The 22,612-nt window shown below is 41.3% G+C and overlaps 1 protein-coding gene across 4 annotated transcripts; it reads right to left on the bottom strand.

Moving 5' to 3' along the window:
- Nucleotides 1-940: 940 nt before the first annotated feature.
- Nucleotides 941-22,594, bottom strand: ACOX1 (acyl-CoA oxidase 1). 4 transcript variants are annotated; one of them, XM_072881675.1, is made up of 14 exons: nt 22,406-22,594; nt 20,971-21,130; nt 11,031-11,191; nt 9,050-9,157; nt 8,423-8,542; nt 7,749-7,864; nt 7,391-7,560; nt 6,901-7,063; nt 5,997-6,187; nt 5,587-5,766; nt 4,835-4,940; nt 4,604-4,747; nt 3,531-3,737; nt 941-2,510 (listed from the first exon to the last, which is right to left on the bottom strand). In XM_072881675.1, the coding sequence occupies exons 1-14, from the start codon at nt 22,515-22,517 to the stop codon at nt 2,460-2,462; spliced, it is 1,989 nt and encodes a 662-aa protein (XP_072737776.1). In that variant the 5' UTR covers nt 22,518-22,594; the 3' UTR covers nt 941-2,459. The 4 variants fall into 4 exon arrangements, with proteins under 4 accessions (XP_072737776.1, XP_072737777.1, XP_072737780.1 ...); XM_072881676.1 differs by lacking the exon at nt 11,031-11,191 and adding an exon at nt 14,109-14,269; XM_072881679.1 differs by lacking the exon at nt 22,406-22,594 and adding an exon at nt 14,109-14,269 and having other exon boundaries at nt 20,971-21,111.
- Nucleotides 22,595-22,612: the final 18 nt, after the last annotated feature.

Consider the following 22,612-nt stretch of genomic DNA (forward strand, 5'->3'; position numbering starts at 1 on the left):
AAGTCACATTTTGCTACTCAAGGAGAACAGTGTAGCTTACAGGTGTCATTACCTGACACTGAAATAACTTTAGTCAAGGGGAAGAGGCTTAACACCTGTGGAAATGGTACCATCACATTTTGTCAAAAGATGGACAAGTCCCAACGAGGATGCAGGACCATTCGATAGATGCAGGACCATTTGATAGGATGTAAATGCTGTTTACTGACCATGAGACATGGCAAGTCATACCAGGTTGTGGCATTCAGGTATTACCACTAATAGCAACATGCTGAAAAAGTGTACAATACCCTCTCCAATAGCAAGGAAGTACAGCATTTGCCATTACATCACTATCTACTCCAAAAAACCAGGGGGGAAACCATTTTAAAGAAATAGCTGCTATGAATTAAAGCTTCTGCTGCCAAACACTATTGTTTAATCTTCGCTGTTGGCAGTGATCAGCTATGGCTGGCCTATGAGCCATAATAATACCGAGCAATGTGCCACAGACAGCTTTGCTCTCTGCCAGTTTTATTTTTCCTGTGGTTGTGAGCAGCACCAGAGACAAGGACAGCTGTTGGACTGGGCTGGCTGCCCTAGAACACTGCAGAGCAAAGCCAGAAAGGTCAGTCTAGAAATAAGACAAATAAAATCCAACTAATTCAAGGTCTTTTGAATACTTCATTCTACTTCACCTATTACTTTAAATGAGATCCACTGAAGGCAATGCATGAAAGAGACATTTTGTTTGAAAACACTTTTTTGTAATTTATTAAATCTGTACATACAGTTAGCTAGTACTGTTCTCATTAACATATTTTTAACCTGCTCCTCCATCATCCCTCCCCAAGTCAGCAGTCTGCTCTATTGAATAAACAGAAGGCAAAGCCCTTTGCCTCCTTTGGTAGCCTGAACAGCAGTGGTTCCATTTGACCTGAAAGACTCAGCAGCCAAAAGGCAAGTTTGATTATTTTATTTAAAATTAAACATTTGTTTCTGTTCTGCTACTGCATTTGACACAATCAAACATTGTGTCTGATCATTGTTAGTGCCAGGAAAAACTCATCCATGAAAGCTGATCTGAAATTAGGGACTTTAACAGATACCAAAGCTGTCGGAAAAACAGCTTCTCAGATGTTGCCTCAGAACTGCAGGATTTGGGTTTATGCTGAAGCTTTTTTTTTTTTACCATTTGAAGCTCAAAGTTGCTCTTATCTGTTGTGAAGAGAGGTTTTATTGTTACTGGACAGAGTTACTGGTATTGAAAAACAGCAGTGATTTTGTTTAGTTGTAGTTGCACTGATTTCACTGGGCATCAGGAGGTTCTGTTAAAAGCTAATCTTTCATCTATTAATCCAGACAGCACTGTGCAAGTCCCAAGTCAATATAAAAACAAAATTAAGCAAATCAGAGAAAGCTCCTTGGAAATGCATGGGTAGGAAAAAAAACCTAGACACTTTACTTGGGATTGTCATTTTCTTGAAGAATGCCTTTAAAAACCAGAAGAACATCCCAGAACTATCTGAAGACTCAAGGACCTTGGGTCAACTGATTTCTGCCCTCAAATACTGGCTTCATCATTCCAGGTCAAATTTGCAGTTTCTACCACTACATGTGGTTTTTCATATCAAATCACCATAATTAACATTTGTAAAGTGCTTTGAGATAGTGCTACAAAAATACTAAGAGTTACAAGAAGGGCAGAACATCTATTATCAGCACCTAGCTGATTATTACCACTTGTTTTTTTCCTCAGAGTAGCATCACTATATTCTCCTTTGACTTCCTATTAACAAAGAGTAAGGTGCCAGTGTCGGAGATGGCACACAAGCAAAAGGAGTTTCTGCAGGGCAGTGAAAGAAGGATGTATTGGAAAACATGAAGATGTCTTCTGGAAAGATGAATGAAGCAGAGCTCCAGAGGATGGGTATTTAGTTCCCAGCTACATCAGGAAAGCAGTGCCACATGCAGATTCATGTGCACAAAACTATGCAGGAGGCTTTAGATAGCATAAATATTTGCCAAACAAGGAGAGAGGTGATGCTAATCTAAAAAAAATTTAAAAAAAATCAAGACATTGATGCTTTTTGGGGGGAGGACATAACTGCTCATTAGAAGCTATTGCCTGAGGGCTGTTAACTACTTAGTAGTAAAATCCTGCTACCTTTCCAGTTGACAGTAACTTCTCTCTAGTTAGCAGCCTCACAAAAGCAATCCTTGTATGAATCCGTAAAGCTTTCCCAGATTTTTAAAAGGTTAATTTTACCATTATAATTGCACTTTAAAAACAGGCATCAATCCCTATGCACTCTCTCCAAACACCTCCTCAATTTACAAAAGTGGAAAGAAAGACTACAATTATTCACTGTCCTACAGCTACCAGGATTTGAAAGGTTTGATTTAGATGCCTGAAGAAAGGACACAAACATCCAGTTTTCAGGTCAGGAAAAGTGTGCATTTTACAAAAACAGCAGGCTTCACAGCTTGGCTTGCATCGGCTTCAGGTGTTTGTGGAAAGACTCATGAACCTGTAAGAGGACAGGACAGTTACAACAAGGTCAGGCCTGAGCTTTAAAACAGTTTTAGCGCTTTACATCTTGCAGTGTTTTTATACTAAGGAAATTTGAATTAGAGGCACTTTGGGGATTTAAGAACAGTCAGCTAAGTCCTGTATTTGAGTGTCTATATGACACAAAGGATGAGAATATAAGCCAAAACAAAGAGCTTCCCCACTACCTTTCTTGTAAGAAAAAAGAATGCAAGACATCTTATATCCATACAGACAATTCCTTGGCATTTTAATTCAAAGAAAAGTGGTAGAGGTCTCCTAAGGGGACTGTAATGAAGCTCCTAAGCCCCACTGACTTCAGAAGCACAAAAAATTGAGCAAGTTCTGGTGGCATTTAACTACAATCACAGTCTCTCTGGCAGCCCATCATAGGAGATAGTCTGTCCGAATCAAATAAAGGCAGTAAAGGCCACTGAGACAGGATTTAGAGTTCTGTTTTGGCTGATGGAAGAGGGACACTGACTCTTCTCAGCTCAATTTCTTTTATTAGCTCAGCTGTAGCTGCAGTCTTAGGGCACATATGCAACACCTGACACTTAAGTACTACATGAGAGCAATTTATTTTCTTCTCCAGTCACTACTACTGCCTGAAGGCACTGAAAGATTTGCCAGGAAACAGGTAAGGCTCTCACAGCTACTGTCACTAAGCAGAACTAACAGCACGTGACAATTTATTTAAAATTCAATGAGATTATTCAATTGTTTCTCTAGGGAGAGTATGATTTCCTCCCTCAACTGAGAAACTCAAAAGTATCCCACAGGGATGCATGAGAGGTACACATGGGAGAGTAACTGAAGAAAGTATGCTGAAAGCAGAGCAGCAGAAGTAGGCTGCTAGTTTTGGTCCATTACCACCAGTGACTTTTGTCCCCAATTCATCAATTACATGCTGAGATCACTGGGTCAAAATTAAAAAACCCTAAATCGGATTACTTCTCTAGACACATGTGACCTAAAGGAAGAAATAAAGTTTCTTTACCTCCGTGTTGTTCAGTGGGGATTTCTTCGCCCACTCAAACATGTTCTCGTAGACATTGCCATCATATCGGCCAAGCACAGATCCAAGATGAACGTCATGAAAGTCAAAGGAGTCTACCAGCGCTACTGCGTTGGGACGAATTATACCTAAGAGCTCTTTCACATGCTGGTTCACTTGAGTAACTTGGGCACTGGTCAGAATACCCGCCTTGGGAAAAAGGAGATTATCAGAAGAGTGTGCAAGTTGCAAGAACCTTCCCTTCCCCTATGGTCTAACATAGGTCAGCCTTCCCCCCCCCCCCCAAAAAAATGCAGCAGTTCATAAAACACTAGGTTTTTTTTCCTAAGTGCTAAGTAATCAAATCGGCAATTTGCCATAGTGTACAAGCAAAAGGAGATGCCTAGCATAGCCCACCATATTGCCTATCTATTTAATATTTGATGGGAGACTCATTCTTTAGAGTGCCTGTATGTTAACTTCAGTAGCAAGTTTTCTTGAAGAATGTGCATATGTGTATATTAAATTCTTTCTGGTTTCAGGGAACTTTTTTGTAAGCAGCAAAGAGGAAAATGGGAAGACAAAACATACCACATCTGCCTGAAGACAAAGTAAAACACTGCTGCACAAATACAGTCTCAAACTGAAAGAATGAAAAGAAAAGTAATGCCTGACAATTTAAATCCATTCACTGAAGGATGGGTTAAGATTTGGAGTACAATATCCCCCTTTTGTGCATTAATTTACAAATGCATACAGCTCTCAGAGCATGTCTAACTTACATCTCCTTTAGTAACTCCTTGTTTTTTAACATACAACACCTGGTCACCAACTGGAAAACATTTAAGCTAACCTAGACAGATGCCCTGTTACCATTTATCATCCAACTCTGCTTCTGGCAGATCACAAGGGAAACTTGACAAGAGCCTTCCATCAGACCTGCACTGCTAATGGCCTTCTGGAAGTCAACAGTCAAGACCTTACACCTAAGCATTCGTGCAACTTTGCATTTAAGGCATCTTTGCAAACAACGACTCTGGCTCTACAGATTTAAAGTGTTGGAGAAAGACACCAACCTGCAAGAAATCCCCCGTGTTCTTACTGATCCCGTACAGTGCATACAGAAGACACAGCTCAGTCATGACAGCACGGACAGCTGCATTACTGATCTCGGACAGCTTTGCTGTGAAAAGCTTCACTATCACATAGTGACAGTGTGCCTACAAGAAATGAAAGGAAGGTGAATCAGGTTCATGAAGAGATGAGAACTTCTTATAGCATTTTTCTTTATCAGGCACATCACTGACCTCAGATGCTCGCACAAGATCAACAGAAGTTCTGTTCCAGGCATCCTCCTTGCTCTTTCTGTGGTTCAGTTCAGCTTGCAAATTCTTTGCTGCAGCTTCTACAAGCCTATTTGATAAAGGAAGAAAAACAGGTTATACAATAACACCACATTAACAAGATTATGTACACTGAATTTAAATGAATTTCAGTCTAACACATCAGAAGAACTCAGAGGTCGTGTGCCACGACTGAATACATTGCCTGGAGTGGGCAGTTGTGGCTCTAAAACCCCCACCATCACTGCTGCAGCTAGAACACAGCTACAGAGGGGTAAGATGACATTTAACAGCACATATGTGGTGCTTGAATACTTACTCACATGTAGGTATCTGTTCTACTCTCACACTTCCTTCACAACAGGCTTTAATATCACTATTTTTTCTCTCCAGATAGATCTCTGAGCAGTTCGAACAGTGTTGGTATTTGTATGCTCGAATATACTTTACATTTAAGTAAGAAAAATATATTTCAAAATGGAACAGAGCAGCATAACTAAGCTATGCGTAGGCTGTATGTAGCCTCTTGTAACCTCAAAGCACTTAACACTGACGCAACCTAGTAAAGTATGTCACTTCTTGAAAGCAACACACAGAGCAAAGCTTTGCAAACCACATCTTGAGAATCTAACATTAATAGGGCAGCACATCACTACCATCTCCCAAGACACGTGATTTTATTGGTGCTTGGCTCAGTCTAGTAAGTGTGAACTCACCGGGCAGCACGTGCTTTATAGGCCTCTACCAAGCTGACTGGATCATTGATCCGCACAGTCACAGTCCTAGCAGCCACATGCTGTGGCTGAATGCGTTGCCTGGACAGATCGTTAAGGTAGGACACCATGCCAGTAACCCGCTGCCCAGAACTAACTTGGGTGTAGCTTTTGGCAAGGAACCTGAAAATACAGACAACAAACAGCAACTCTTACTCATGAGTTGTTTGAATGAAGTCATCTTACCTAGGGTCAGACTAGCAAAGAACAGCTGTAGGCATATACTTTTCTGGCAAAAATAGGGGAAGGGACAGAAACATGAGAGGTAATACAGGATAGTCTTCTGCTCATCACTTCAGCTACAAAGATCGTAATGCCTAGGCAAGAATGTCTCTGGACAGAAGCTACCATACCTAGCTGTCTGCAGCATCATGACTGTGTTTTCTCCCTCATAGGTGCAGGATGGGGTGAATGTGACATAGATGTCAGGAATGCCACTGCAGCGAGAGTAGCCATGCCCACCACATGCCATCCGACATTCCTCAATACCAGCACTAGCAGTCCAGGAAGTGAACGCCTTCAGCCCTGCTGTCAGTGCATGGAGCTGATGGACAAAAGCAAAGCCAGTTTAGATTTTTTATTTTCCATTCTTAGCTTGCACACATACATGCTAAGTACTGCAGCTCCCAGAAGAAAGTAGGGTCGACACCATCCTTCCAGTGTCCCACAGGGTCTTGTTTTTCTTGTAAGGACTCTTTCCTGAGCCAAACTATTTATATGAAAGCCTCTATAGATGTAAAGATTTGAGTACCCCATCCTTTCTGTCTCTACACAGACTTGGACACATTATGTCCCAGACTGTTTTCAATTGCCTGTTGTCACATTAGGTTCTCAGACAGAATCCCTAACTGAAAACGGACATTTTACAATCCTAACTCCTCAGTATAGTACTGATACCTTTGACCAACACACCAGTTCTACCCTAGTGACTTGGAAGAACAATCAAGAAGCTACAGCACAAGCATAAGACCAGTCTTAACTCCACTCCCAAGCGATATGCCATCATTCCTGGAGAGTCACCTTTTTAAAAAAATATATTCACAGTAGCTTTCTCACTGTGCATCACACCCTATTTTTTTGTAAAGGGCTGCTAAATGAATAGTGCAAATAAAGAAATAAAAGTCACCAGCACATACGGGGCTTGGGATCTCTGAATCTAAAGAATTAAAGACATCTCATGAGCGAGAGCCAAAAAGGCTTGATGCCTTTTCTCCCATGCTGTAAAGAAACATTACATAAAATCAGAGGACACAGTACCTCTGGCAGCTCACTCAGATCCCCTTCATTGATGTCTCCACTAACGCGGCGATAGGTGTCTTTTATGTAGGCTCCCACAAAGTGAAAAGCATATGCTGTTGCCAGGAGAGGAAACAGTTTGTATTGTTGGGTCTGATAATCCAAGATCTGGGGCTCTGGTTCCCTAGAGCAAAATACAAATGAGTTAGTATGCCAGTGGCTAGCAAACTGCTGTGAAGTCCTATTCAACTCTAAGTAGCTTCTCCACTTGGATAGTACAAGCTGCATCCGTATCAAGCCAGACTATCTAAGACCATACAGAAAAAGCCTCTGGCAGGGGGAAGGCATTTTGGCAGTCAAGAATGAAAGATTACTCACTTCCCGGGATGAAACAGTGTTTTGAAACTATCAAGCACCAAAGCAAATAACATCAACGAAAGTCCCTCCTCCCTCCAGTATTCGGGAATTTTCCCTCAGCACTTAGGCTGCTCTTTTATTTCACTGCACTTACCCTGGCTTTAGCTCAGACTGGTGTCTCACTGCACTATAGCGGATGGCAATGGTACAAGCCCGGGAGAGGGAGCGAGCTGAATCTCCTACAATGAGAGATCGGATGAACACCATGGTCCCATAGGTTAGCTTGTCACTAAGTGGTTTCACATAGGTGCCATCTGGTTCAACCTACCAAAAAAAAAAACGGCCTGTTGATTTTTAAAGCTTCCTCCCTTTTACATGTTCACATACCAAACTCTAAACTCATTAAGTAGCACTTACAAGCAACCTACAATCTTGTTGGTACACTATTCAACCACACAAGAGCATCTGAAGTGTCCATTTCTAACAGCATATGCTGAAATTCACTGCTTTACCTGGGCATATTTCATCAGCATGTTTTCCCGAGGAATTCTGAAGTTGTCCATTTTCAGGTAGCCATTATCCATTTCATCATAACCAAATTTTGGCCCAATGTCACCCACCGTGATACCTGTCACAGATAAAGCCGCTTGCATTAAGAAATAGGAACTAAACACCACATAAGAGGTTCAAGCCTTCTCCAATAAAGAGACTGTTTAGTTTTCCATCAAAGAGATTAAGGTCCTCATTAGGAATAACAGCTTTTGATGGAAAAGTGGACATCAACACATGGGGATCTTCATAATTTACATGCAGTCCTACTATACAGTCACTGGGGGAGCTGTCTCTAAAGATCATCCAGCTCACTTCTACCTAGAGAATGATGAAACACACTCTTTCCCTTTCAGAAAGTAGAAGGACATGCTGCCTCACAGAATGCATAGCTGGGAAACACTGGGACAGAATCAAATCCCAAACTAACCTCCACATTGAAAGTGTGACATGAGATTTAGTGGTAGTTCAGTCATAAGAAAGACTCCTTTAAGCCCTGTGACTTACCATCTACTCAGTGAAATCAACTAGGGATATAAGCCATGTACATTAACAAGACACATGCAGCTGTATATAGCTGAAGAGAAACAGATCTAACGTATTCCATGAGTACTAAACCCTTAACATTATTTTTTACCTGGCAAAGGTTCATGGGTGCCCAGCTGCCGTATGGGAACAATGAAGGCATGCAGCCCTTTGCACTGGCCCTGAGTGTAGAGCTGAGCCAGAACAATGGCATGGTTCGACGTCTTTCCAACTGCAAAAGGAGTGGGAGTCAGAAGGAAAAAAAACAGTCAACATACTTATATACACAGAATCTCTTTCCTTAAAGCAGAGATTACCTTAACCACATCACGCGTTAGAAAACCATATTTGCAACACTGGTTATCATCCAAATTCTACAGCTAGACAAACAATGTTGCCCAAGTCAAGGAAAGTTGCACCTCTTGACTATACAATACCAAGTCCTTGGCAAACCTGTCAGTGGAGCTGAAGAAAGTAGAAAGATTTTTATACAACCGATCAAAAATTACACCAAATCCATACAGTGTGAATGATTCTGAGAAACAATTCAGAGCACACAGATAATCCAAAGTTTTAGTAGGCTCTGATAAGTCTGTTACTTGTTGTGCAAGAGTAACTGCCTTTCAGCCAACTCTTTGGATCAACTTTCAATCATCATTCTGTAGATATAATACACGACATCACCGCCCTAAGTCTTTCAATTCATCTTCCAGATTTAGACACACAGTAATGCACTTACGTCCACCTGGCCACCACTTAATGGACGTCACAGTGGGGCTGTTGAGGATGAATTCCTGGGTAGCAGGGTCATAAGTAGCTGTAGTTTCTAGACCCCGAAGATGAGTTCCTGAAAATAAGCAAACACATTGTTTTGGCAGAAAGTCAGTCACAAAACAGAGACAAGGACAGAATTGGACAATGGAAAGTTGAACTCCAGTAGTAATGTACAAATTTTAACTTTGCTTTTAGGCTATATAAAGGACTAAATATCAACCAATTAAGGAAGAACAAGTGAGAGTCAGACTATATTCTGGGACCTGAAGCCAATTCTCAGCAAACATTTTTTTTTTTCTCCCAGTGGTCTAGGACTAGTTTTCCAAGCACCTCCAATCTGACACCTTTTTGCTATTACACACCAGAAGCCCTTTCTCAGTTAAAAAGGTCCACAAGAACACGCTCACCTGGATTTCACTAAAACTGCAATCTGATTAAATTGCAAAATAAAAATCATATACTTTTCAGCCACAAGATGAAATAAATAGTGCCCATCATCTCTTCATTCCCTCATCAGGCCTACATTCTCCTCACTTGATGGAGCGGTTTCTCCCAAATGAGATTGTCCATAGCTCCAAGACAGCAAGTAATGGCATGCATATGCTAGGGTACTGATGCAGGTAGGTGAAGAGACTGCAAAAAGATGAAGGTAACAATTCCAGGAACAGCCTTTGTGTTCTGCCCCCAACTCTTTACTTCACATACACCTGTCTCAACAGTGGCATTGTCCCTGCATGCTTTAAGAAAAAAAACACCGGGCCTACTTGCTTAAACTAGACAAGCTGAGAACACTCCTGATAGTCTGGACTGACACAGCAAGACAGAGCCAGTGACTCTACACAAGAGCTTCAACATGAAAAAGGATATCACCTTGATGCAACCACGTTTCCAAAGCATGGAGTTAATGGTAGACTTCCACAGGCAGCTTAACACAGACTTACTTTGCTGGTAAAGGATCTTCAAACCTCACTAGTTGCAAGAGATTCTCCACAGGCTTGCAGTTACTTTATGCTTCATACAGTATCTACATTTCCATCCAGCACAAAGGTGAATCCTGCTCATTTTTAGAAAATAATTCTTATCTGCAACTCTCAGATGTCAAAATTAAAGTTTCCCAAGGCATAATATTCTCCCTTTGAAACTTCGATTAAAAGTATCGCAATCACAATACTGCTGGAGTTATCAAAATCCATTTCAAAGCTTGAAAGCAGAGGACTAGCAACAAAGAACAAAGTCTACTTGAGACAGTGAATTAAAAAAAACCATATCATGGCCCCATTAAAAAGAACACATGGGAGTGAACTAAAGAACTGGAGGAATAAAGTTCCACACAAAACATGAGCATTGGAACCAAGTCATCCATATGTTCTCTGATCCAAGGTCAGTCCCAAGGTGAGAAGCAACTCTTACTTTTTTTGGCATCTCTTTCAGTACCTTAAAGCTCTGTCCTTTTGTCTTCACAGTGAATATTAAGTAGAGCAAAGCAGAAATCACACTGGAAAGAATGGTAGTGTAGAAGTGAACAGATGTCATAAAATTGACATCACCATAGCCATATGCAATAATCTATACTGGTTTGAATGGCACAATAGGAGCGTTCAGTATGCTCATATACAGAACTACTGACATCGAACTCTCCTATAGGAGAAAAAAAGGGCAAGCAGCATGTGGCATGATGATCTATTAAAAATTTCAGAGGCAGTCCACTTTTCAGTATGCTCATATATAGAACTACTGACATCGAACTCTCCTATAGGAGAAAAAAAAGGGCAAGCAGCATGTGGCATGATGATCTATTAAAAATTTCAGAGGCAGTCCACTTTTCCCTATAGCCACAACTGCATGCATAAAGACTGCAGGGTAAACACACACCATTTTTCCCAGGCAGGGGAATCCTTTGTACACACAGCCATTCTTAGCAATAGCATTTAGTGAATGTACTGTACCATGGCCCATTTCAGTCTGGGCATAAGTGCCAATGATCTCCAGGTTCCAGGCAGGCATGAAGAAGCGATCCTGCTGCTCTGGGGTTGCCTGGGTGAGAAGGGTGGGGAGGAACATGCCCAGATGAAGGTCCAGAGGCTCAGGCCGTCCACGATGAACAAAGCTGTGAAGAAGTATCATGGGATGGGAGCGTGAAGGGGATGTTATGGGAGGGAAGCAAGCATGAGGATGTGTGGTGGAGATTCAGGAAGAGACAAAAAGAAAAAAATTATTCATGTGTAAATCAGAATTCAGCAAGTGTGTTTTAGAAAGCCAGAGCACTATCCTTTTCTCAGGCTTGAATAATAAGAAATGACACTTACTCTGAAATAAACACGCTGCATTGAATTTCTTTCTAATCATACATAAAATGCATTTGCCACATTCCCGTATTTTTGATGCACCACGATTGATAAAAAAAGGATTCATCCAAACCAAAAGACAGACCAGACCTTCACTATGGTCTGGAAATCAGAGCATCCCTAAGTTAAACAGGCTGAGTCAGAATGCCAGTTCGTTGAAGATGTGATCTGGCTGGCTGAAGAGAGCCTTCACCCAAAGATATGAAGTCCACTTTTTTTTTTCCATGGTTTGAGGGTAGAAACTGGTAGAAGTCCCAGTTTATCCAACTGAATAAGCTAGGTTTTCACTTTTCCTTTTTAAAAAAGGGAAGTCCTAACTGTCTGTACCATCTACTTCACTTTTTTGTTTATTACAGATCAGACACAACTAGCATACGTTATATCCCAACTCAACTTCCTTCAACTTTTGCTATTTTTAAAATCTCTTAAAAGCACAGTGCTCTGCATGTGTAAGTTAAAGGTGTGAACATAAACAACTTGGCAAGAAAGCCAACATTTTTCAACCTGTAAATCACCAGCACAAAGTCTCTCCAATTAAACATGTTTCATTAGAACTACTCTTCCTCCAAGTTCTGTCAAACACCACTGTTAGATAGTTAAGTGGGCTATTAAGTTTTTTGATATAAATGCTTGTTAAATCTTTAAATATTGATAGCTTTGAGTATTAAAATAGTAGGGATATAGACTGAGGATCAGTACCTTCTGTACAAAGGTTGTCCAACTGGCACATTTATGTATTAAATAATGTAATTGGTCTTTAACAGGAATATATATATTTGAGATATGCATTATGGAAAAAGCTTAGCCCTTTCTGAGCTGAGCTTAGCTCAAACTCAGTTGGCATTCTTATCAAAGTGGGAAGAATGCATTCTTGCGTTACCTCTAAACACACATTAATATGAACTAGCTCTGCCCTTAGAGCTTCCTAAGAACTGTAGTTCTTTTCTTTGTTATTCTCTGGCACCTACAAATAAATTCAACCATCTAATAAACCCAGTAGCAGTGTTTTCTAAGCTTTTTGACTGAACACTGATCAAGCTCAACAGGGGGCTACTGCATTACCAGGAATACCAGATTTTAAGTGAGTTCAGTACTGGTGAGAAGTACACAGCTGACAGTCAAAGACTGAAAGAAAATCCTTATTTGCTAGCAATAGCTATAAACCAGGTAGAAACAGTACAGTATTTTAATTACTCCTTTTTGTTTCCTTTTCGGCCCTGTGCTATTTGTGCTTTTTCTTTCTTTTATTTTTTTGAGAGACTTATTCACTATGGAATAGGTTAAAACCAACACAGGCTATCAAGTAGGTACTCACTAAGATAAAACTGAGTAACTACCCATTCAGGCTAGGATTCAACAAGCCAGAGGTCTGTTTCCCCATCACCAGTTTCTAAACATCATGATTAAATTAAGCAGAGCTCAGTGACAATTACTGCAGAATCTTTACTGATGAAGCAGTTAGATACTCAACATTCGCAGCAGGAAGGCCAAACGATTTTTAATTATTCAGCATGGAAAGTGTATTTACTTTACCATACTATCACCATATTAGTTCTATTAAGTGTCAAAATACTAATTTTACCATCAAACAACATGAAAACTATAAGCAAACAAGACCATCACCAGGCAAGAAAGTGCAATGATCTAATGTGAAATAGCAAGTAAACCAAATCACTTCAGTGTGGATGTGTGTCCGATTTAAAGAAGTTGGTGTGAAAAAGCAAACAAGGTCAGCAGGCATTTATTGTTGCCATCCGGTTGTCTCTCAGCTTCTGGTGTTGAGCTAGGTTTGCTCACTCCATCTCTCCCAAGCAGAACACATGACAGGATTTCCTCCATTGCATCTTCTACAAATGTTTCAGCTACCATGAGTAGCTGTAACTGAACAGCCAGGCAATTGGCATTACCACACAGCTTTTGCAATTGTCCAGACTTGCACATATCATGCTTTCCAAGTTTAGACGTCAGCACGAGCACTGGAGTCTTTGGTTTGTTAAACTATTCTTGCTGATATTTAACAGCCATAATTCCAGGTTTTGGGCTAAAAGACTGTTTTCTGATCCATTAAAGGTTCTTCCATTTGAAGAAGTAAAAGTTGTTTTCAGCAATAGTAAGAATAAGATGTTTTTCTTCTTTGAAAGCAAGATCTTTCCATGAAGTGGTACAGCTGCAATGGAGTAGCATCTGGAAGAAAAGTGCTTGGGGCAAAGCATACCTTACTTTCAAAAACAAAAACGTGCAGTCTCACCCTGCTACATTGCATCTAAAGGTATACTTCCGACCTGTTTACACAGGCTGATTATGAACTAAGAACTGATACACACATACCCTGAATTCAGGGAAAAATAAAAACCACAGTACTGTTGACAGACATGTTCCAACCAGTTCAAGTGAAATTCAGACTCCCAGGGCTTAGAACAACCTCCTCATCTTAAAGCAAAGGTAAACAACTACAGAGTCAGTGATCAGCTAAGAGGTGCATTCTGGAAAAGACCAAAACTAACCCTATGATTGTTAGGATGTGAAATGAAGCAGCTGTCTGACTATAGGGCAGGAAACATCAATGGTTAACCAAACTATTTTACCTTTCCCCTTTTAGATTTTCCTAGGGAGCATCATCAATTTACAAACTGGAGTTACAGAAAAGAGGTTACCCATTGATCCCTGAAGGGAACTAACCATGTCCCATTTCGGTTTGGGCGTAGGTGCCAATTATCTTGACTCCATGGATCAGAGGCAGCCATTTCTCCTTCTGAGCATCAGTCGTTTGGGTCTCTAAGGTTTTTTGAAACATGCTGAAGTGGAGACCAAAAGGTTCAGGAAAACTGCCCAAGCATGTTCTACAGGAGAGAAATAGAGGCATCTGGATCTCAGTCTTACTGTTACTGTGGTCCTGAAAGGCTTTTCTCCACCTGTAGCATAAGATAAATAATCTCTTTGCCTATTTCAATCTTTTTTTGTCCCACAAGCAACCTCCAAACACAGAGGCATCAGAGGCAAGCTAATGAGAAAATAAATGTTTCTTTCAGGCATTTTATTCACCCTGTGAATCCTGCTGTTGCTACGTAACTGGAAAAAATATTATTCTACAAAGATTCATGGGGAACTTAAAACTGAGGATGTGAAAACCAAATTATTTCCTCTGCCATCTCTCAGGCTTGGGGAGAATAAATCCCACTACTGCTAGTAGCCTAGAACTAGGCCATATTAGCTAGAAGCACTATGTATTGAAAAAGAAAAGGCTTCTCAGGTGACCAAGTGCTTTTCAGAAGAGCTCTGTATTACCTGTAGCTGCTTCTATCAGCTGTGAGATCAGGAACTCACCTTCAGTTAAAATTACTGCTACAGGCTAGTGCTGGAAGGAATGGAAGGAAAATCAGACATTTTAGATGTGCTTCATCAAAACAGAATTTATTTCATGAGAGAAAGCTCTATTAATTTAGTAGCCATGATGGCAGGCAAAGTACATTCCCAATTAAAACAAGCTCCATAACACAAACATGCTAGAAAGTTTCACTGTGTAAAAGCTATGTAGAAAATGACAGCATCTTCCCTTCAACATTCTGCAGTCTGAACAGTTTTTCCATCTTCCATCTACTGTACATGAATGCTTATTCCATCCAAATTCTAAGACAGAGGAACAAATGAGTGCTCTGCATGAATACCTACATACAAGATCTCTCCCACCTGCCAAAGATATCTACAAGGAAAACATATCCTTCCACCTCAAGGTATTAATACCTGCCCAGGGAGCACATTTAAGTTTGTTGCCAACACAGTTCCACACTGCATAATGGATGCTATGCATAGTTTTTCAAATTACAGCAGTATTTCTCATTGGCATTGTATACCATGCCTGGAATGAGTGCCTCAGAGCAGAGAATAAATAATTGATAATACAAAACCAGATCCCTACGCAAACTGTGAAAATCAGCCTTAGGGCGAGAGAAAGCAGGACAAAGCTTGATCAGCACCACTGAACAGGATGTTGAAGACGCTTATTTTAAATGGAACAGTTTTAAAATGGACAACATTGAATGAGCCATGGATTCTTCCAGAAGCAAAACTATTGTCACCAACTAATCTAACACCAGTGATTAATGCATGAGCTGTGCTTTAAGCTGGTGTGAGTGCAGGTACAGTGTCTAGGGTTCTTGGGATCAAGGCAGCCAGTTCTCTTACCAGAAAATATTCTATGGCCTACAGCATCACGTATTTACAAAGCAGAAATTATCAGGGTGACCAAGGGTTTAAAAATGCTACAAGGACAGGGAGACAGAATATTTTTCAGCGTTATTGTGGTTTCCTACATGGGTGGATCTTTTACTCCAGGACCCATATAGCCATAGCAGCACCCTTTACTTCCTCACTGCCTACAACACAATTACTGTGCATCTATTCCTTGGGCCCAAAAAGGACAAACCTACAGGGAGAAAGTAGGTGCTGACTTTGAAATACACTGTTTCAGTGCAGCTTGGGAAGAGATTGAACAGTTCTTTGCTTATTTTCAGGAGCCATTGAAAGAACTTGAGAAAAAGGGGCAGTACATGCTTTGTTGTCAGAAAAATCAGGTCAGACACTGCTTCTTTGAAGGTAATGCTCCAGAAAAAAAAAAATCTTATTAAAGGTCACACCAGCAACTTTCACTGCCTATCAGTAAGTTTAATTACAAGTGCCAGATATTTCATGCTTAACTAGCACCTTCTCTGATAGGAGTAAGAAGAATGACATTTCGCAAGCAGATACTGTATAACATCCCTGTGTCAGGTCATACTATTTCACTGACTAAACATGCAGCATTTTAACAGCTTCTTGCATTAACAAAGCTGAAAGCAGAACTGAAAGCTAGCTAATTTACAGCAGAAACTTTTAATCTCAGCATACTCCACACTGAATGATTAGGATTTTCTTAATGTGCCTTTTAACAACTTGAATGACAAGGAGAGAGAATCCCATTTTCCTCATGATAAAGGGCAAACAGAAGAGGTACTAGTTGTGAAGGGAGGAAGAATAGGTTTTCTTTCCTTCTTTTTCTTTCTCTGAACTCCTACTCCTTCCTCTCCCAATTTCTACATTCCCACTTAGCATTTCCCACTACCCATACAGCTTGTTCTCCAAAGGCTGCATTGTGTAACTGTCCAAGTACATTGCTACATCAAGACTGAATGTGGCTAGCTACATCTAGCACTAGCAATTTGATCAGTGACCAAAGATCACCTCGTTGGTCTGAAGTCAGATTTGCTATGACAATCAGTGAGTCAAGAGGAGGGCTGCAGTTCCAAAACCCCTTACGGGAGAAGGATGTGTAGTAAGACGCTACTGTGGCAATATAGATCTTTCCATATTCCTCTGCAACCAACGCCACCGACATAGTCAAAGGCACTTGTATTTGACAGATGAGTTTGATAGCATCTCTATCAGTGAGCAGAGTACAACAGAAGCAAAGTTTATGTTTTCAGAGTCTCCAAAGCTAAATGAACAATTGCAAAGACATTCTCAGGCTGCAGAACTGGGTCACAGAATAGGGTCATTTACTTTAAAGCAAAACCTGCAAGCAAACTTTTCTAGTTTTTTTGCGGTTCTTGAGGTAACTCTTCTCAAGGAAGAGCATGAAGGATCGCCTCAGTGGAAAAAGAGCCGGGGGTATGTCTGAACTGTGTTTACTGGGCTTCAGAGTTAATAAATGGTATGGTAATAAACTCCTTTTCCAGCTGTATCAAAAAACCCAAGTCAGACTCATCCACCCCAAATTAATTTAGCAGTGGCTAGTAGGGCCCCTACTACAGTTTTTCTGGTTGATTTGCTGAAAACTACTTCACATCCTAACTTCAGTGTCAAAATGAAAACTAGGGACAAATTCTTACAAGGAACATGCATGTTCATGCAATGCTTAACACAGGAATCATCTGTTGACTTGCAGCTCTCTGATCTTCCCTTCTGCTGTGCCTCCGCTTCTCCCAACTGTTTTTCACTTCTTCACTTAATCCCATTTTCCTCAATTAAGGTTATTTAAATTTGAAGGTGAATTAAAACTGACCAGATTACTCTCTTCAAAGAGCTGTGTAGCATTACACATCAGAACAATTTCCAATTTTTCATGCTGACTTACATTTTGCTGCAGTTAGACTGTAAAAGAAATATTAAATATTGGCACTTGAAGGCTGCTGGCCTTCATAAGCTGTAGTCACAGCAGCAACTGCAGTGCAGGCACATGTTAAGACACAGGTGGATGGAGGCACTTGACCTCTTAACCAAACTAGTAGTAGTTTGGTACAGGCTCCAAAGGAGGTAAAGGCCTGAGCTGTGGCCAGGCCAAGAACTCCTGGTTCCAATCTGTTCTCTGAGAACCCACAAAGAAGCCAAGTGGCACAGAGAACATTGATGCCTATGAGCTTGGAACCAATCATGCATCAACAGCAGCTGGCTTTTCCAAGACTCATTTATCAAGGAACAAAGAAAGTTGTGGGTACAAGGAGCCTCATGCATATCTTTCCTATCACATGTAATTTGACTACAAGACAACTACTTTATCCTATAAATATGACAGCCTAAGTGAGCCTTCTTCGAGTTCTCCCTTGCTAGGCAGCATGGCTGTATGGCAGTGACCTCCCCTTGAGCTGGGACACCTCTCGGGTTGCTCCTCAAGGCAGAGAGACCTTTTACCAATGGCAGATCTTTGGTAAGAGACCAATACCACGCATAACCTTGTAGTATGGTAACTTTGATTGCATGCTGAACTGACAAATTTTGTATACATAATCCCTTAGATACAAACCATTGTCCAAGTCTGAGACTAAGATTGGACCTAGCCACACCTAAGCTCCATCAGGAGTTTGTAAAGCAAGGGGGATCTACTCTGAACCTCATGACTCAACAGGAGGGTCCTCCGTACCTTTTTGTATCTCCAGTCTCTGTGAATCATTCTAACTTGAGTGTAACCCAATTTTCCTTTGCATGTTTCTTCCATGCAGTAATTAAAAGAGTGAACCTTGCCATCGAATTTTGTTAAATCATACTTTTACAACATCATATTAAAACCACTTTTGCCAATACCTTTGATGGTGTTTTTTTTAAGCAATCTAAATCACTCGTTCGTGACAACAGGAAGAACTGACTGGATGAGAAGCACTTAAAATGGCTTCTAAATATATTTAGTAGATCCTGTTATGTTTTGGAGTCCAACAAAGCCCTTGTGGAAACAGGACTAAGGAGTACTCAGTTCAACATGTCACAGCAGCACAACTGTTTAAGTGTATCTCCAGGGCAGCTGAAGGAAGAAGCATTTCTCCTTGCCTATTAGTAAATCAAGCTAGAAAGTTGGTCAGTCATGGTACAAAGCTACCTAATGAAGTTCTGGTAGTATACAAAAGCTACAGGAAAACAGCTAGCTCAAAATTCTCAAAAACTGCCTATGTAAATAAATCTGTCCCTGCTGTTTGGGGATAATCACAAGGCATGGGGGTTCATTAGCAAAATACGTTACGCTTCCATATGTAAAAATCTGATGATCAACCACAATAAATACAACTTGACATCTGAATCAAGGACTTCAATCTATTTCATAAACTTCATTCAAGGCATGTCACAGTACCATATCTGTTCAACTTTCCAGTTTGGAAAAATGAATAAACCCAAACACAGTTTCTCCAGGTCAGCTTTTACACAAATGAAATCCCTTCTAGTTAGTACCAATTAGCATGTTTGGATATGCGATAGAAATAATTTTGCAAGTTGGGTGGAGCTCACTAAGTTTAAAAAATGTTTGACACTCAGCAGGTGAGAAAGTGGGGATAGATGTTAAAATGCAAATAAAATCAAAGGACGAAAAAATAATCCTTTAATTTCTTCCATTTATTAAGAAGCAGTAAGCCAATATCCTCCCTTGCAAACACCAGACATTATAGTAAAGAATTCAAATCAAGAATATTAACAGCATACAGTTTTTAGAGCAAACAAACTTCACCTGTAGGTAAGAAGTATATGTACTGCTCTTCATTCTTCTACATGTTATTACAGAAGACACTGGAAAATACAGTCAGTCTACAGTAATTGCAATTATCTTTTGAAAACCTGAAGGTCTGCAATTAGAACTGACTCTGAAAAAAGTAAGCCTTCCTCATTGCTTCAGTTGATTTTGGATCATGAATTCTGACTAGTCACACCTGACTACTCATATGGCATAAGATATGGATGTATTATTTGGTACCTATATGAAATACTCAGCTTTCATCCATCTAAAGTTAAGAATTGCTGACTCCCAAATAAGTTTATGGAAAGACAAAACTAGAATCTAGCATTTGACTACTTCAGAAAATTCGTATTTTCATAAAATCTTGCCGGTAATGCTGCCAAAAGACAGCATTTACATTGCAAACTTCGTTGAAATTTGCCAGCTGGTATACTGGATAGACTTCTCTGAATTTTCTCCATAAAAATAATTGAAGAAACTTCCCCATCACCTCCAATAATCCTTGTGTAGGAAAAATTAATGATTAACTTTTGCCATGCACTACCTGAATAATCTAATACAGTCACTGAACTTTTTCCTTGTTATCATTGTCCACTTGTGCCAATTTTCAAAAGAATATTTACATTACTTCCACGAGAACTTTCATGACACAGGTCAGTGTAGATCAATTCCTCTGAAATTAAAACTACAGCAGACAAGATTATTTCAACTAACTAGTCCCAATATTCATGCCCTGAGGCCAATTTCAGCTTTTCTACAAATCCAGGCAGAGGGGGCTTGTGATTCTACCGCATTATGTAATGTGCAATGCTCATTTAATGTGCCAGAGGTTATATTCATGGTACTAAATCCAGATTTCTAGAGCTGTGCAATCTCTGTTAAGCAGCTTCTGTTTGATTATATTAGAATGAGTTTAATAGAACCAAGTTCCCTGCAAGCTAGAAGGAAGGAAACTCAGATGTAAAGACAGTTTTATTTTTATTAACTTAATCCAAGGGAAATACTATCAGATAAACAAAAGGTCAGGTACAACAAAAAGGGAACCTCTAGGTCAAAGGGAACCACCATAGCACCAGGAGCTTGGAGGAGGGAGACAGGACAGATAGCTTATAAGTTCTTGTTTACAACTATCTTGGAACATTTTCAAGTATGCCTGTAATGCAACTTTATTAGGTCTAAGTGCAAAGTGAAGTAATCAGCTTTAAGAGATTTCATTAGAAGCTGCAACATCATCAGATCTATTCAGATTCAAAATATTTTAGTGTATTTTTTATTCCTTTTGGGGGGAAAAAAAATCAGACTACAAGTCCCATTTTTTACTTTCTGCACCATATATAATAAAAAGGGTGTAATTATTAATGGTCCATTTCTAGTAAAAAAAAAAAATCTAAGAAAACACAGTATTTGCGAAATCGGGGTTTCATCTGCAATTCACCGAAGCCAAGCCTTCAGTGGGCTTTTGTACAAGTCTTTAGCTTCCTTTGGACAGCAAACATAGGAAAAAAAGCACAACTCTAAAGTCCTTGGTGATGATCACAGTACATACAAGCAGCAAACTCTACAGCTAGGTACCTTTTAAACCAGTAGATCTCCTCTGGGTCTGCAATTCCGTATTCTCTTAACTTCATCACCATCAGAGCGCTCTTCCTGACGGCTTGCTCATAGCGTTGGCTACGGGATAGGAAGTTCAAATCCTCGTGCTGGAAGTCAGGGTCATTAAAAACTAAGGCCTCTGGGGACAGAGCAGAAGAAGAAAACAAACTCAATTTCCACAAGCCTCAATTGACAGTGGGTGAGAACAATTTAGCATTTCACTTGCTGTACCTCAAAGTACAAATATCAGAAAATTAAAAATAAAGTTAAAAGTTAATGAAATCAGAAAGAAGCCAGAGCTCTTGGAGAAAGGGACTCGAGCAACAGGGCACTCTCCCATTCCACACATAAACCACATTTTAAGTTAGGAGCACTCTAGACTTGGCAGGAGGTTAATTCACTGATGTAAGACCTGCAGGCCCCTCAACAGTGATCTCAAATCCTCAAATAGCAATTGTTACTGCCAGATCAGACTGCCTCATGAACTTTGCTCCCCCCACACAACTCCTTGTAGAAGGGCACAGCTATTATTCCCACTATGCCAACTGGAAACCAAGGTACCCAGAGGCCACTGACTTCCTGTGTCCTCTCTGGCACACAAGTTACACAACACCAACCTCTGACAGTCCCACCCCAGCACAGGCTGGGAAAGGAGAGAGAATGGAGGTATTTCATTAATATCACATACCATGGTAGTCATGGGTGAAAAAACAGGTCATATTTGTACTGTTGGGCAAGAGTGTACTAGGAAGGAAAAAGGAGGGGAGAGGGCCCAAGAGAAATGCCCATGGGAAGCTGCCTCTCACCCTCCAGAGGAAGGGGAAAGACAGAGGTAAAAGGACATTGCTCTATCACGGCCACCCCAATCTTCTCTGGGAAGGGGATAAGAGGGGGATCAGGGACATAACACAGCTTCTGCTCCCCTCTAACCCATGAGACAAAAACCCCTTCCTTCAGGCAGCCCCCTCCACCTGCACGCCCTCTCCTCACAGCTTTTCCCCTCTCCCTAGAGTCTCCCCTCTCCCCAAAAGCTCCTCCCCACGCCCTCCCTCCTCTACAGCCTGCCTCTCCCTCTCTCCAAAGCCTGTCTCCGTCCCCACAACCTCCTCCCCCCCCCCCCCCCGGCTCTCCCTCTCCCACAGCTTCCTCCCTCCTCACCTTCCCCGGGGCTTCCCACCTTTTGCGCCGCCCCCCCGCCACCCCTCTCCCCAGAGCCCTCCTCTTGGGTCTCCCTCTCTCCCCCACGGCCCCGGTTTCCCTCTCCTAAAACCTCCTCCTCCTTCACCGCCTCCCCTAAGCCCCCAGCCTGGGCTGCCGCCCCCTCCTCACAGCCCCCCGAGCCGGACAAGCCCCGCTCCCCTCACAGGGGGCACCGGGCCGCGGCAGGCGGCGGCACGCCCGCGGCCTCCCTCACCGATCTCCTTGCGGCGGCGGGTGCGCTCGGCGCCGCCATCCAGGACGTGGGTGAGCAGCTCGGGCTGGAAGGTGGCGGCAGCGCGCTCCCTCCGCAGGTCCGCGTTCATCATCGTCGCGGCGGCGGCTCCGCTCGGCCCCGCCGCCGCCCGCACCGGCCTCCACTCTGCCGGTCACGCCCCGCGTGACGTCACACCCGGCCACGTGA

This window comes from Ciconia boyciana, chromosome 16 (genome assembly GCF_034638445.1).
Source record: "Ciconia boyciana chromosome 16, ASM3463844v1, whole genome shotgun sequence".
Classification (NCBI taxonomy): Eukaryota; Metazoa; Chordata; class Aves; order Ciconiiformes; family Ciconiidae; genus Ciconia; species Ciconia boyciana.

What these genes read in the sequence shown, in the direction of transcription:
- ACOX1 (XM_072881675.1), bottom strand. Translation starts at nt 22,517, where the DNA reads ATGATGAACGCGGACCTGCGGAGGGAGCGCGCTGCCGCCACCTTCCAG. An exon ending in GAGATCTACTGGTTTAAAAG is followed by an intron (nt 11,192 to 20,970) that starts GTACCTAGCTGT and finishes ACTTCTTCACAG; the next exon opens with CTTTGTTCATCGTGGACGGC. An exon ending in CACCCATGAACCTTTGCCAG is followed by an intron (nt 7,865 to 8,422) that starts GTAAAAAATAAT and finishes TATCTGTGACAG; the next exon opens with GTATCACGGTGGGTGACATT.